At 45.3% G+C, this 15,247-nt stretch overlaps 1 protein-coding gene across 1 annotated transcript in view; it reads right to left on the minus strand.

The window, feature by feature from the left end:
* The window catches only part of SORCS3 (sortilin related VPS10 domain containing receptor 3), a 584,073-nt gene that overhangs the window by 318,300 nt on the left and 250,526 nt on the right, over nucleotides 1–15,247 (minus strand). The window contains exon 3 of the mRNA XM_039218779.1: nucleotides 11,107–11,206. Within this exon, the coding sequence (XP_039074710.1) occupies nucleotides 11,107–11,206 (100 nt within the window). The remainder of the gene's footprint in view (nucleotides 1–11,106; nucleotides 11,207–15,247) is intronic.

A 15,247-nucleotide genomic window follows, 5' to 3' on the forward strand; every position in this document is an offset into this window, starting at 1 on the left:
ACTGGGGGGAGTCAGGAACAGGTGGCAAGTTTCTAGACTGGCCACACCCTCTCTCTGGAAGCCAGGAGACACCCTTGTGTATTTTTCATAGCTCCTTCCTCTCTGGTTCATTTCATTCCTCTATGTGGTCATCATAAGACAGCCTGAGCCATTTCTCAGAGTTAGACTCATGCTGTGGAGTGGCGTGGCTGACTGTCTGCATCTGCTCCCGGGGGGCCCTCCACATGGACCTGCCAGCACCAAGATAGGCCTCCATTTGTCACTGAGGTCGGCACCTCGCTCTGCTCTGCTGGCTCAGACCCCCCGTGTCCGGGGACAGACACTTACTTGCTGCAAAACCTGCCCCTGAGCCATTTGGCAGACCTGAGGATCCCAGGACGCTGGCCCCTCATTACCGGGACACGCTCACCCACAGAGTGTGTGCTGAGTCCTGACATCTATCATTCTGACCTTGAGCCCTTAATGGGGGGATGGGCTGGGGGCAAGCCATGTGTGCCAGCAGCAATCTCTCTGCTTGGCTGAGCCCACCAAGGAAGAAAAAAGATAGAGTCATTTCTTTCACTGGTGGTGGCGGTTGTTTTTGTTACAGATATCTCCACCTCAGGGGCAGTGAGATCCATTTGCTATATAACTATACGTCAGAACATTAGGAAGAACGCATCGCCCTGTCATCTCAAGCTCTTTGTTAAAATTGCTTGTGCCTGTGACGCTCAAAAAATACACCCAGAGGTCTGGGGAGGGCAAGGCAAGGATGGAGGGCTGGTGTGCAACGTTTAACATGGGCATCTCATCAGTGCATCAGCTTTCATCAGCCTTCCTGTACATAGCTCCCATGCTGCCAGTCCCTGCTCAAAAGCCTACTGTGGCTCCCCATCTCCTTGCCCTGAGTCCTACTTCCATCCCTGAGACTTGTGGGGAGTGTCTACAATATTTAATCCCACCCTGTCTCTCTCCTGAATTGCAACCGCTAAACCCAGTATGTCTCACAAAACCTCCACACCCTGACTCCCCTATCAGATAATCTTTGTTCTTCCTTTCCTCTCCAAATTACAACCTTTCTTCCAAAGCCCACCTGATTTTTGCCTCTCTTCTTCCCTGGTTCTGATTATGCCACAGGGTGACATCTTCCTCCAAGCTTCGTGCTCTATTAAATCCTTCAGACTGGGATACATTGTTTTTTAACAGCCTTTAACGTGTAAAATTCCCAAGATCTCCAAGGGTCATCCAGGCCCGGTTTGGAAGCCCTTGTCAGGGTCTATCTACCGTGTCGTCTTCTTACATCCAGCCTGACTCCATCACGCTACCCTTCAGTGCCCTTTCCTTCGAGTTCAGTCCTTGGGCCTTCTGCTATAACTGCCCCTGCCTTAGCCTGTACCTTTCCTGCATCTACCCCTACACATACGCCCTCCTCAGTGGCATCACTGATTAACTGTGGTGGGCAGTTGGGATCCCTGGGATAACCCGGCAGCAAAACAGAACCAGCATCTCCCATGAGCACCCAGAAACATGGGCTTTCCTTCACTCCTTGGCTCATTCCAAACCACAGTATGCACAGAAAGGGAAGGGTTTGGTTTTGTTTGGTTTTGTTTCCTTAACTCTGAAGTTTCCATAATGCTCTCTGTTGACATCTTCTATACACACAGATGCACAAGTAAACACACACACACAAACACATAAAACCCAAATCCAATAAAAATCAAATTAAAAAATAGGTTAGGGAAACATAAGCCACTAAAAAGTTCAGTAAGTGGCTAATTTTTATTATTCCTCTTAAATGCCTGAACAATCTTACTGCAAATCGTATCTTTATTTAAAAAAATATGATATACTCAATGCAAACCCCCAAGGGCACTTTGGAGAAAAGCCAGGCTATAGGTTTATATTCTTCCCATTTTCAAATAAAATGCAAAAGAAAAAAAACTAGTAATCATTTTAATGAGCCTTTAAATAAATTATTGGCTAGAGCACACTGCAGTAATTTATACAGGGAACCGAATTCATATATTTGCTGAGAAAGGGACTTTGTGACTAAAGAGTGAATTTCCAAGAATTACTTTAGATTCTTTTTCCTTTAAGTGATTAGTTTGAGTTGAGCCACACTTCATATCCGCTCCATCACTGGTCACACTTATAGAGACAGGTAGCAACCTGTGCACCAGGGCCTCTCCCCTCACTGATCCACCCTCTTCTCATTTCTTAGTTCTCCTTCATTTGGATTCCTCAGCCCCCAACAAAGTTTGGTGCTTTCATTCTTCGGAGGTTATTTTCTGGATCACTTTCTGGATACACTAAGAGGAAAAAGGTTTGGACATAGAAATGAAAAAGGTAAATGAAGAAGGTTTGGCCCAAGATCTCTTTTTCTTTTTTTCACTCCTTCCTTTCACGCATTTTCCCATAAAGGCTGCTGTAGCCCCTTGGTAACTGTTAATTGATGAGGCAAGAAAAACAACGTGGTTGTGAATTAACAAGAGTGGGACCATTTCTCTCCATCAGCAGAATAATCCATCTCCCTCAGGCTGTCAGCAAGTTTGGTTTTAAGAGACAAGGAAGAAGTTTGGGGGGAAAGAAGGTGGCAGTGTGCCTCCTGGACAGAGCAGGATATGGAGCCCTTAAAAACCCAGGGTTCTGGGAGGTTCAGCCTCCCCTCAAGGAAGCTGAGAAGCAGGCAACCCGGTGGAGGAGGCTCGGCAGCCCCAGTGGTCAGCACAGGGGGCACAGCCAAGGAGCCAGGGCACCCAGAGCCTGGGTTCCAGTGTGTGATCATGCCAGCTCTGCCTGAACAGATAACAACCCTCCCTTCCCTCTGAAGCTTATTTCTTCCAATACAATATCATGTTTCTCATTTTATCCTAATTTTGTTCCCAAAGGAAGGGATAGGTAAATGATCCTTTATGCCCATTTTATAGATGGAATAACAGAGGCTTGGAGAATTTTAATGATTTTCCCTAACCCCAAAACTAGTTAAGAGAAAGGTCTAGACCAGAAATCCTAGATCCTTCCCCAGACAAGTGTCTCTTCCCCAGGGGGGCCAGCCTCTTGTTTCTTGGATACCCATTTAGCCTTGAGCACACTACTCAACCCTTCTGTCTTCCAACACACAAAAGGCAGTTTGGATTTCAGGCCCTGGGTTTTTCTTTCAGGTTCATCTGAAATAGGATCCAGTGGTAATATCCCCTGGACTTTGGGCCAGAGAACTGAGAAGCTATAGACGGTTGTCTGACCCTACAGCTACAACACACATGCAGTGAGACAGGTGTGGAGTCCATGTCCCCAACTGTCCCCTGCTCGCATTCACTTGCAGCCGGGGTTTTCTATCATATCTGAGTGTTCCAGCTGTCAATGCCCTGTGGGTCTGTAGACAGCACTGCACTAGGAGTCAGCAGACCCTGTTCCAGCCCTGGATCTGAGGCAAATGACTTCATGACCTGGGGCAAGTCCCCAAGTGGTCTCTTCTGCTAAATGAGACCTGAAACAGATGGGCTCTGGGGGCCCTTTTAGCTCCAATGTGCAGTGAGTCTAAAATTAACTATGAGTAAAAGCGAGTTAGTTTTTACTAACCATGAGACCAAGGCAAGGGACCAGGAGCAAGTCGACCTCAGCAGGTCAGTGACCTCTCGGTGTCACACTTTCATCATTTGTAAATGGAATAATGACAGCACCACCATCCCAGGGTTGTCGGTGAAGTACGATGTGAGTTAATTCACATAAAACATTTAGAATAATTTGGGGCACAGAGCTAGCTCTCAAAAAATGCTAGCTCCTTATCATTGTCCTTATACTCTGATCACCACCGTCATTAACATCACAGACACGTGTTACCTCTGAAAACAGAAATGAATATAAGGAGGAACCTGTCTCACTTGCTGTATGACACATGGCTTATTATACACATTCTGTGAAGAGGTAAGGTGGGCCCATGGTGACAAGATGCCTGGTTGAGGGTGAGCCAAGCAGGTGGCCATGGAGGAGGATGTGTGATCAACAGGGCCTGTCCACTACCTGCTATCACGAGAGTGTCCTCACGCCTGGGCGGCCGGAACAGACTGAGAGAGCATCTCTAGTTCCCTCTCCTGCAAGAGAAGGGCTGCACATGCCTACACAGGGACAGTGCCACTCATGCGACGCTGCATCAGCTCATGTTCATGGAACTCCTCCACTGTGTCACTGAGGATACTGTTACTCTGGGTCACGCCAGCAGAGCCAGTGGGTTACAGGAAAGCATCCACTGTCTGACCAAGGAACTGTAAGTTCAGAAAAGAACTTTCTAGCCTGGATGGAAGGGCTTAGCTGGCCAACATGTAGCCGTAAAACCAAGAGCTATGGGGCTCACACCTTCCAAGGACTACCCAGCTGGCTGTATGTTGAACCCAAGGTCCATAGATCATCATATATCACCCTGCAGCCCTCTGAGAGGCACTGTCCAAATGCTGACCATCCAGACAACCCAAGCTGGAGGCCACCCTAGAAAGTATAGGAGCTAATCTTACCATTATACAGATAGGAAAATGGAGGCTCTGAGTAGGTACTGGCTTTCTGAAAAACACATTTACCCAGGGGCAGAAAGAAAACAGAGGTCTCTCTTCTATTGTGACTCTAAAGGTCTTGCCCTTCAAACACACAAAATACTATATGATTCCTATAAGTCAAAGGGAAGTTTCTGTGAGCCACACTCAGCTGATTTCTCACACAGGTCATAAAGTCATCACTGGATGCTCAGTAAGAGCACCTACGAGGGACACCTGGGTGGCTCAGTTGGTTGAGCATCCGACTTCGGCTCAGGTCATGATCTCACAGTCTGTGGGTTTGAGCCCTGCATCTGGCTCTGTGCTGACAGCTCAGGGCCTGAAGCTGCTTAGCATTCTGTGTCTCCCTCTCTCTCTGCCCCTCCCTTGCTCGTGTTCTGTCTCTCTCTCTCAAAAATAAACATTAATTAAAAAAAAAAAAAGAGCACCTACTACGTGCTATCTTATCATGTGGCCCCAAAGCCACTTTGGAAATACAAACTTTTCAACTGGAAAATTACTTAGAAGTCAGAATATGGTACCTGACACTACCTGGATATGAGGAATTGAAATGGATTTTAGACAGTTTTCCAGGCCCCAAACTCCCAACCCCACATCCTAGCCTAACTAAAACACTCCAAAATGCAAATGTTTTACAGAAAAATATGCAGAGAGAATCAGGAGATGACAGCAAGGACGTCGCAGCCACGCTGGGCCCTCATTCTCGCACACAAGCAGTCATCTGGAGCTCTGGAGTGCAAGCCCCTTGGTGGAGCAGCCGCTGCAGTCCCCACCTGGCTTCTGTCACTCGCTAGCGCTCCTACCTGGCCCTGGTATGCATTTGAGTTTGAGACCCAGCTCTATACATGCAGCAGTTTTCTCTGTGTGCATGCTGTCTGCCCAAGCAGACCGCACACTTTATTTATTTATTTATTTATTTATTTATTTATTTATTTTGAGAGAGATAAAGACAGTGTGAGCAGAAGAGGGGTAGAGAGAGTGGAGGGGGGGGGATCTCAACCAGGTTCTGCATGAGAATCACAAAATCATAACCTGAGCCAAAACCAAGAGTTGGATGCTTAACAGTCTGAGCCACCCAGCCGCCCCCAGAAAGCACACTTCTTTTTCTTTAATTTGTTTTGTTTATTTATTTTTAAGACAGAATGAGAGAGTGGGGGAGAAGTAGAGAGAAAATGAGACACAGAATCTGAAGCCAAGTCCAGGTTCTGAGCTGTCAGCACAGAGCCCAATGCAGGGACCGAACTCACAAACCGCGAGATCATGACCTGAGCCAAAGTCAGATGCTCACTCGACTGAGCCACCCAGCTGCCCCTGGACTGCACACTTCTAAAAGCAGGAAATTCCCCTCCAAAACACTTTGCTCAGAGCTAGACATTTAACAGATTGTTCAACAGCCTGAAATTATGTTTCCACATTCTCCTTTTTATGAGTCTGACTGCTTTACTTTAGTGTCAGAGATTTTCATATCTGTGAATGGGAAGTGTACTGCCCCAAAGCAGACTCTCCCTGATCCTCCAACAATCTCAGGAGACATGGGCAGGGAATGCAGGAGGCCAATCGTTTAAAGTTCTGTGTTTTCCTCTCTTGAGAGGTTTTCCCATGTGTCAGGGAGCTCAGGGTTACACTGCTGTATTAAGAGAATAATATGGGAATAACCAACATAGGACCATGTTCACAACGCCTCTTTAACAGCCTGACGCAAGTGGCTTGCTTGTCAGAGAAACCTGACTGGTAAATCCCACTATATTTCTGCAGGGTAGCCTGGATGTAATTATCCTTCTCAATGGTAAATCAATTAAGAAAGGATGATCCAACATTCCCCTCCTCTTCTAAGAAACTGCTAATTCTCTAACAATGACGGACAGAAAACCCCCAGGAGCAGAGTTGGAACTATCATGGCGCTGACTGCACTCTCCTGGTCTTTATATCTGTGCAAGGGCAGTCAACTTCTAGGTCAGAGTAGACAGCGTGGCCCATGTAGTCAGACAGAGGTAAACGGGGATCTGCATTTTCTTTTGCAAAAAACAAGTGGCTCATCTGCCTGAGCCTCAGTTTCTTCATCTGCCAAATGGGAATAAAAGTACCAGACTCTAGGGATTAAGAGCAAAATTTAGGGTAGGGTGTAGAAGTGAACTCAGCCCAAGGCATGGACCTTACAAGGAGCTCCCAAGAAGTAATTATCCCATTCTGGTATCAGACCTTACAGCCTCCTCACACCCCACACATCTAGAGGCATACACACCTCTACCCTGCAGTGATTTAGTCACATTCACTGGCAGTCAGACCTTCCTGTGTTCTCTGCCATTTCCAAAGCAGTGTTTCCAAATCTGCAGGTGGCAGACACTTTTGAGCCAGAGCAATTAGACCATAGCATGCCTGCCTTTCCCTATCCACTTAAGATTTGTTCTCAAATAGGCACCGGTAGGAGCCAAACCCCTCCCTTGTCGAGGCACAAAGCCTTCAGCGTGTTAGTACTGTACAAAGCAGAGATCTGTTAAATGCAAGCTTGACCTTGGCACATGCCATTCTGCATGGACCAGAAGACAAGAATCAGCTGACAGTAATGAGTTCTAGAAACCCAGGGACATTTGTCTCCTGTGAGCAGGAGAAGCTATGAGAACGAGCCCCACCATAGCAGAGCCCCTCCTCTGCGAGGCAAACCTCAGACACACCTGCTTCTAGAATTAACACATTGCTCTTCATATTCAACGTGCCAGGTTCAGACATCACCCAGGCAATGAGCTATTAGGCCAATAGCTGGAGAAAGGCAAACAGGGAGGAATATGGAATTCACATCAAAAACAGGACAGGTCAAGGTCAGTAAAATAGTGCTGATGCCACCATGTCATCTCACAGTTTAGAACAACTTCAACTGGAGTAGCTCCGAGAATTTCATATCAATTCTCCCATTTAGGAAAGATGAGTAAATACAGCTAGCGCAAATCTCAATTTCTTTAAGGGAGTCCAGCATGGCTAGATGTATCCTGATAAATCTGTCATTCTTGTCCTTACCAATGGGAAAGTTGTTGCAGACCCACCATTTACAAGTAATACCGGCTTGGGGTAATGGACATAGAGCTATTTCCTTAGCTCATCTACCTTCTAAAGTGGCTGAGAGGATTAGAGGTTATACAGATTAAGCTCCTAAAAGGCAATTTAGCTTAGTAGGTATTCAATTAATGCTAGGCATATTACTGAATAGTATTGAATAGTAGGTATTCAATTAATGCTAAGAATATACACACATACTAACCCTTCTACTTTCAATCTAATGGTTTATTGGCTGTCTGCATTTGGATATTTTAGGTCATCAAAAAACCCATTAGAAAATCAGCAACTATATAAATACAAGCACAATTTACTGTTTTTCTGGGGGCCACAGATCTCTCACAGCCTCCAAGAAAAGCAGTAGCCATCTGTTAAATAAATAACTCATTTGGTAAAAAGCAAGTGTTTCCACAAGATTAATGGAAAATCTGCTGGATTTTTCACTGGCTGTCAATGAACATTGGCAGCTACAGATAATTCGGGCACTGGAGAATCAGAGGATCCTGTATAATGTGAGCTGAGCTGAGAATCCAGAGACCAGAGGTTTAAATTTTAAGAAACAGTTAAGAAGAAAACAAAACAAAAAATTGAATTACAAGGTCATAATGACCCAGAGCACTATAGCAATAAAGAAACAAATCAAAGTATTTTCATCTAACTGAGTATTTATGTCTGTCATTTTGCCTAAGTGACTGCTTAATTATAGTTCTAGTAAACTGAATATTCTGGTTAAAAGAAAGCCACCATGTAAGTATTTGAATTGTCAGCATCTAGAGGCTCAGAAGACAATCAAAAACACTTACAATAAAATGAAGCAAAATCTAATTTCATCTTCCCTTGGATGATTCAGAAAGTACTTCAGGATCACACATTCTCCTCATGAATTAATTTCTACTGCTATTTAAAAAAAAGTAAATAAATCCATGGCAATAGCTTGTTGTTTGTTTTTCACCAATCTGTGTGAAGAAAATAGCTTTTAACTTTCTGGGCAGCAGTACCTCTTAAGTGGGAATTAATTGTGCTTTGATGGTGTTTCTCAGAGAACACAGATAAAATAGGTCCAACTTTCGTTAAGTGGTAATGAATTCCTGTAAGAAACTGCTCCAGAGAGCCTGTGGTGTAGACGACACCTCTAGGAAGAAGTAGAGACAGCATCTCTGTGCCAGTAGTCTCTAAATCCTAGCTTTCTGTTCTTCTGACCCTAGCATCTGCTTTAACCAACGCCTAGTTGCCTGCATTTCTAAGCACATCTAGGCTGCAACAAGGAGAAATAAAGAAGTTAGAGGTCGAGAAAAACAGAAAAAGACCAAAGGAGACATTACTAGAAACCTGAAAGGAAATAGACATGATAGATGAGCACCAAAATGGATGCAAACAGGTGTGACCCTCTACATCCCACTTGGGAGAATTCTCATTAGAGGAATGACCTATCATCTACATGAAAATACGATTGGTTCTGTTGTGGTCATAGGTCAGAGATCAGCCCTGAAGGGCATCTGCCATGTGACAAATATCTAGTTCCTGTTTCTCTCAGAGTGCACCCCCACTAAGATATGACTCTGTCTAATCCCACGTCACTTGTGCAAAGCTTTATACCGCAAGTCCTGAGACCAACTGGCAATGCAGCCACCAACCAGCTGAGTGACATGGTGGACATTTGTCCTCTGTGGGCCCCAGCTTCCTTCTTAATGAAGGGAGAAGGGCAGAGGTAGAATTGAGACACATCACTTCTGAATTGATTCAGTCCAGTTTTATCATGTGTCCATCATGGACAGGGCATCAGCTTTAATCAAAGTCAAGAAGCAACTGCCCCAAGCTTCCAGAGCAAGACTAGAATGGAAATTTTAAAATAGTAGGCTGTGGCTGCATGGAAAGGAAAGATGCAAAGTGTGGCTGGGAGCCAAGAAATCTAGACTGAGAATCATGAGCCCTGGCTCCTTTTTTCACCTGGTTATGTGGGCTTTTTGGCTTCTGTTTTCCTGTAAACCTCATTTGTAAAATGAGGTTACTGGTACAGATAAATGATTCTTAACTGAAACTTCATGGATATCTTGGGTCCGTGGGTGGGATTCCAGCTGTTCACAAACCGCTAAAACCTGTTTTCCAGTTTTATGTGCAGGGGCAGGTTTGAAGAGAAGAGATCCAGAGCTTTGATCACTTTCACAAAAGTGCTGAAGTTCAACAACTATTAATAAATGCTTGTATAAATAAAATCCATGATCCCTTCAACTCTAATGTTTAAGAAGTCCCATGATAATACTGAAAACTATGGAAAAGACAGCCCTTTGGGACAAAGGAAAGAAACTACTCCACCAAAGCCAGCAACAGGTGTTCAAAGAGCCCTCCTGATGACCATCCAGGTTCTGGCACTTGACTTGTGGGGAGTCTCAGGTCTGGGGCTCCCTAGCTAGATCGTTGGGTATTCATCACCATCACTGAACCAGGAGTCACCCAAGGCAAAAGTGAGAAGCAGAGGGGGCCGTGAGTTCCCATGCTAAGGGTCTGAGTCAAAGCCGTTCTGATTTGAGTAGCATAAACAACCATCACCCCAGCTCGGCCTCCACCAGGTTGGAATCAGAGATAAGGGACATCTGCACAATGGGTTGAAGCTCACCCCTGCACTTAAAAAGAAAGGGCTAGAAAACCACTGGGGGAATGCGAATCAGATCAAAAGAGGAGAGCATGGCAGTGCCATTTTCAGCCTTCTAGATCCCTGGTGTGTTAATAGGGCCTAGGCTTTCCTAAGTTTCTAAACAGCAGTGCCTTTCTGGCTGCAATAAGATCACCTCTTCCCAGAGCCAACATACTACACAGTATTTATTTTCTAAAACCGTCATTATTGCATGGAATCCAGGTCCTCTCCCCTCAGAGAGTCTCCATGACCAAGGTCTGTCCTTGTATGATCTCTTCCACATCCTGGCTCTTAAGTCATCTGGAAAGTCAGAGAGCAGAGGGGCCACTGGGGCCAGGTCTGCTCTCCATCCCTCAGCAGCAGCTCGAGAGCAAGCTCGTGAATCCAGGAACTGCCCCTCCTTTCCTTGGCAGAAACAGACTCCCTGTTTCCCAGGTGCCCTCTGAAAACAGACCAGCAAGAGGGAAACTGTGGAAGAAGTCAACTCTAGAAACAAGCAGACCGTTCTCAAGTCACAGATGTGCTGCTTACCACTGTCTGACTTTAGGCTAGAAAAGGAATCTCTCTGAGTTTCAGTTTCTTCATCTGTAAAATGGGGACAATAATACATCTAGCCCATAGATTCACTGTGAAGGTAAATAAGGCATCCCTGGCACAGAGGAACACCTTACTAGCCATATAATTTTACTGTTGTTGAAATTATTATTGTTGTCGATACTACTCGTATGAAGTCAGGTGTTAGAATTATAGACAGTGTTTGTGATGTTCTCCTTGGCTTATAAAGCAGGCTCTCTCTAACTGATTCCACAGTTTTCTTCTTCACTCCTGACCCTTGGCAGCCCTGCTACCCCACCCCCCAACCCAACCCAGGGAGCCATCAGAACCCTTGATCCCTAGTCTTACCTTCCTTTTGTTGGTGGGATTGACGTACAGATAACTGAGGACAGTCTTCAAACCTACTTTGTCATTCAGCTTTTCATAGGTGGTTCCATAATCTGTTGACCTGCAGGTAAGAGGGAAAGTAAGGGAGAGATTGTTTTACCAACCAGAGACTGTATTCAAAGGGGAGCCAAGCTCTCCCTCAACCTGTACCTTTGTTCCCAAATCACAGGTGTGATTCAGAGATAAAAGGCCCCATTCATTTCAGAAGAGCAATTAGTCTACTGCATCTACCAAGGCTCACTCCCCTTTGCTCTCGGCCTTTCCCAGCCTTTCTCAGAGACCTGCCTTTCCACCCTCTGTGAGGCTGTGCCTACGAGTTGCTGCTGGGGACTGCTCTCTCTACCTTGAGCCCAGGGCTCTCTCTTGGTGCTGTGGAGGGGCACAGGTTCCTGCTGAGAGCTGTGTGCGAAGCCAGACCACCTCCAGAGGTCACCAGAGTCTGGTGAACCTCAAGCCCCCTCCAAGGAGCCTGAGGCTCAGGACCCTCAGGGTGGAAGGAAGCCCATTAGAATCCAGTGGCCAAATCAAGCTGCAGTAGGCAGAGGGTGTGACGCTTTACAGAGGAGCGATGGTATGTCAGGGTGAAAGCCAATGTTTTGAACCACTGCCAACAGTTCATTCTGATTATCCTGTTTGTCCTTTGGGCCTAATTTCCAGGGTTCTGACCTTATATCAAAACCACAAGTCAGGGCTCAGAGAACAAAGGCAGGCCAAGCCACAGACTCCTTCTTCTCCATCCTGCCTTTCCTTAGTAGAGGAAGGAAAGCAGGTGCCAAACAGGGAGGTCCCAGGAGCCAGCCTTGCTGTCACGCTTCTCACCTCACTCCCCAGCCCCACCCCTCACATACCCACCTCCCTCTTCAAACCACCACTACTCTCAGCTCTACAACCTGTCTTTCCCTCACTGCCTTCCTTGACTACCTCACGAAGTTTCTCCCACCCAGGCTTCAGAAAATCAGAAGTCAGTATATTTCCTCTGTGGTCACCCAAACTCACGGGTACCTGAATTCTACCTCAAATCTCAAATCCCAGCTCTGGCTGGGTGCCTCCACAAGTAACTGCCTGTTCCTGCCTTTTCCTGCATTCTTCATCCACCTTCTCTCCAGAATCTGCGCCTGTCCTGGCCTCCATCTTAGTTTGACAAGTCCAGTAGCCAAGGCTTGGACTACATGATGACCTTTCAGAATCATCCCCACCCCAACTAATCTAGCAAATTCCATGTCTCCATGCCCAGCTTGGATGCCCACCCTCACCTCTGTTAAGGTTTTACTAGCCCTCTTCCCAGTCACCCTCATCTATCTGCACAAGAACAAGGATCCCCACCTATTACATGCCCAAAGCACACTGTCCATGCCTCCTTTTGGCTCTTCAATATTGTTAATTGAATTTCTTTTTAAGTTCCGTTTCCCCTGGCACAACGTAAGCTCCTGATGGACAAGGAACCACAGAGAAGCAAGACAAAGGAATATGAACTTTGGGCATAGCAAAATCTCTATTTCATTGCTAGATCCACAGCTCTCTGTTGAATGACCATGTGCAAGTTACTTAGCCTGATAGACCCTCAGGTTTCTCAAATAAAAGAATCAGGGTAATTTAGTCTTACAAGACATTGGGAAGGATGCAAAAATAGAACACATGGGAAGCTCTGTAACAAGATGTAGGTATAATGAAATGTTAAAAAATAAATAAATAAAAGAAAAATAAAAAGGATGTTTACTCCTTCATCCCCCAAAATGTACAGAACCAGGCTTCACACACATATCACATCCTCAGCATATTTACTGAATAAATAAACATCAGCATTTCAAATCCCTCCCTAGGCTATTGGCTCCACATGGTCAGTGGCTATGGTAACTTTTATAACCAGCCTCCACTGCAAAATGACTTATCTTCTGTCTCCTGTCTACCTTTAAGCACAGGGACTCATTCCCATCTTTCTCATTGCCTTTATCTCTTAAAACCAGTTCAGTCTCCAATCTTCATGATCCTATCTCCTAAATAACTTGCACCCCTGGTCTTTCCATCCTGACCCCAATGCTGTGGCTCATGCATCATTATTTTTGCAACAGTCCCTCAACTGGACGCTCTTCTTCCAGACTTTTTCCCCCTCCCACCATCCTCCATGCTGTCATGAGGCTATATTTCAACCTCACAGCTCTGTCCATCTCGTCCCTTGTAGTAATTACCCACTGCCTACACACAGTGAGTTTGTAGCTTCCAAGCTTAGTCTTGTCAAATTTGGCTTTAATCTTCCTTATTAGACTCATTCCCAGCCATCTGCTCCCTGTCCCTTTTTCTCCAGCCTCACTAAACTTTCCTGAATGTCTTGCATTTTCACTGCCCTCCATTTCTACACATATTTCCTTTGCCTGAACTGTTTCTGCCCTATTTCCTCTTCTTAGTGCATTCCTCTCCAACCTTCAACAACACCAATATCACCCTCCTTTCAGCTTCACCACTAGGAAATTAATCAATATTTCCTTTGTGCTCTCATATTACCTTGCATATACTTCTGTTTTGGCATTTATCCTATGGTTTTAGTCATACTATTTTTATTCTGGGATCTCTTCCTTGACTATAACTCCCTAAGGGCAAGAGCCATTTCTTATAACATCCCCAATGCTTTGCACAACTTCTGGTGCAGAGCAAGTACTGAATGTACTGATTTGTGTATTGTTTTGCTTTGCTTTGTCTTCATTTGCAAAAATGAATGCATGGTCACAAGTTCTTGCCCAAATGCTAACATCTGGGAGCAATTCAAAACATAGCCACACCTAGAAAACACAACATACAGTTGGATGCTGGCACAATTGGAAAGGTCTAGCAGTATCTAGTATCAGGGAAGGACCTACAGTTCATGTGCACTAACATCAAGGTTACATGATCAATCACTCCAGCCTCCTATCTTCTCCAGGGCAGGGAAGGAGACACCTTAATCTCTAAAGGCAGTCAGGTGCATACTTTTATTAATCCAAATAAAATATTTTATAGGATGAATCACTTCTTGATTCTGTACTCTTATAGGCCTAAAGATAGTATGGTGTGGAGAAAAAACACTGAATCTGGAGTCTGGAAATCTAGACTCTGAAGCATGCACAAAGTGTTACCCGGGACAAGACAATTCTTTATACCTGTTAAAGAAAAAAATTATTCAGACACTCATTAATATGGTAAGGAAGACTTCATTCAGGGCAGTGGCAATATATATAGAGACCACTGTGATGAGGTTTTTCAATAGGAGAAACTGGGCTCATCTTTGAAAACAACAAAAGGCAAGGAATTTATAGCCAAAGAGAAGGGTGGGAGTCAGTGAATGGATCATTACTAGAAGGTAGAGTAATTCTTTTCTAAACTGACCAGGATTCATGATAAAACTGGGTAAAACTTGGACACACCCAAGGACAGGACCTCATTGACAAAGAGCTCAGAGGGTCTTGAGTTTGGCCGAGAAAAGGGTCTGTCAAGCCCCAGTTTAGAGGTTTTACTCCAACAATCATAAGGCCCCATCTGGACCTTAAATATCTTTATTCTACCAACATAGTGCTTAGCTGTTCTCCAACCAGCAAACTTTCATCACTCTATACATAGCAAACACCTTGCTTTTGTAAAGAGCTGAATTCTCAGAGCCCCCTGCATGACTGACATCCCACCAAACTTCTTTCCAGAATCCAAATAAACCTCATCAAAGGTAGTATGCTTTGCACCACACAGTCTTCTCCTTCTGCAGGCTGCACCACACATTCACAGGGCCTCCGCTCTTCTCCAAGAGGGGCTGCTTTTCCAAGTGTAAGGACTTCCCAACAAAGGATTCTCCATAGGTCAGCTTCCTCTGTGCCTCAGGTGGTTTCTCAGGCTGACAGAAAAGGTCTCCTTCACTGAAGACAGCTCAAGAAGACAGGCCAGCTGTGGGACTAAAGGTGCCCTGGATTCTGTCCTTTCCAGCATGGACACTGCACACCACATTGACCACAGAGCTCCGGGGACCCCCTGTGTTTGGAGTGAGTGGCAGCTGGCAGAGAGAGGCCTCAGCCCCATTGCCAGAGACAGCTGTACCTGCAGAACTCACTTGCGCAAGAGATCAGACCATCCTCCACCTGGTCAC

The sequence above is a fragment of the Hyaena hyaena genome, unplaced genomic scaffold, assembly GCF_003009895.1.
Source record: "Hyaena hyaena isolate Hyena2069 unplaced genomic scaffold, ASM300989v1 scaffold_778, whole genome shotgun sequence".
Lineage (NCBI taxonomy): Eukaryota > Metazoa > Chordata > Mammalia > Carnivora > Hyaenidae > Hyaena > Hyaena hyaena.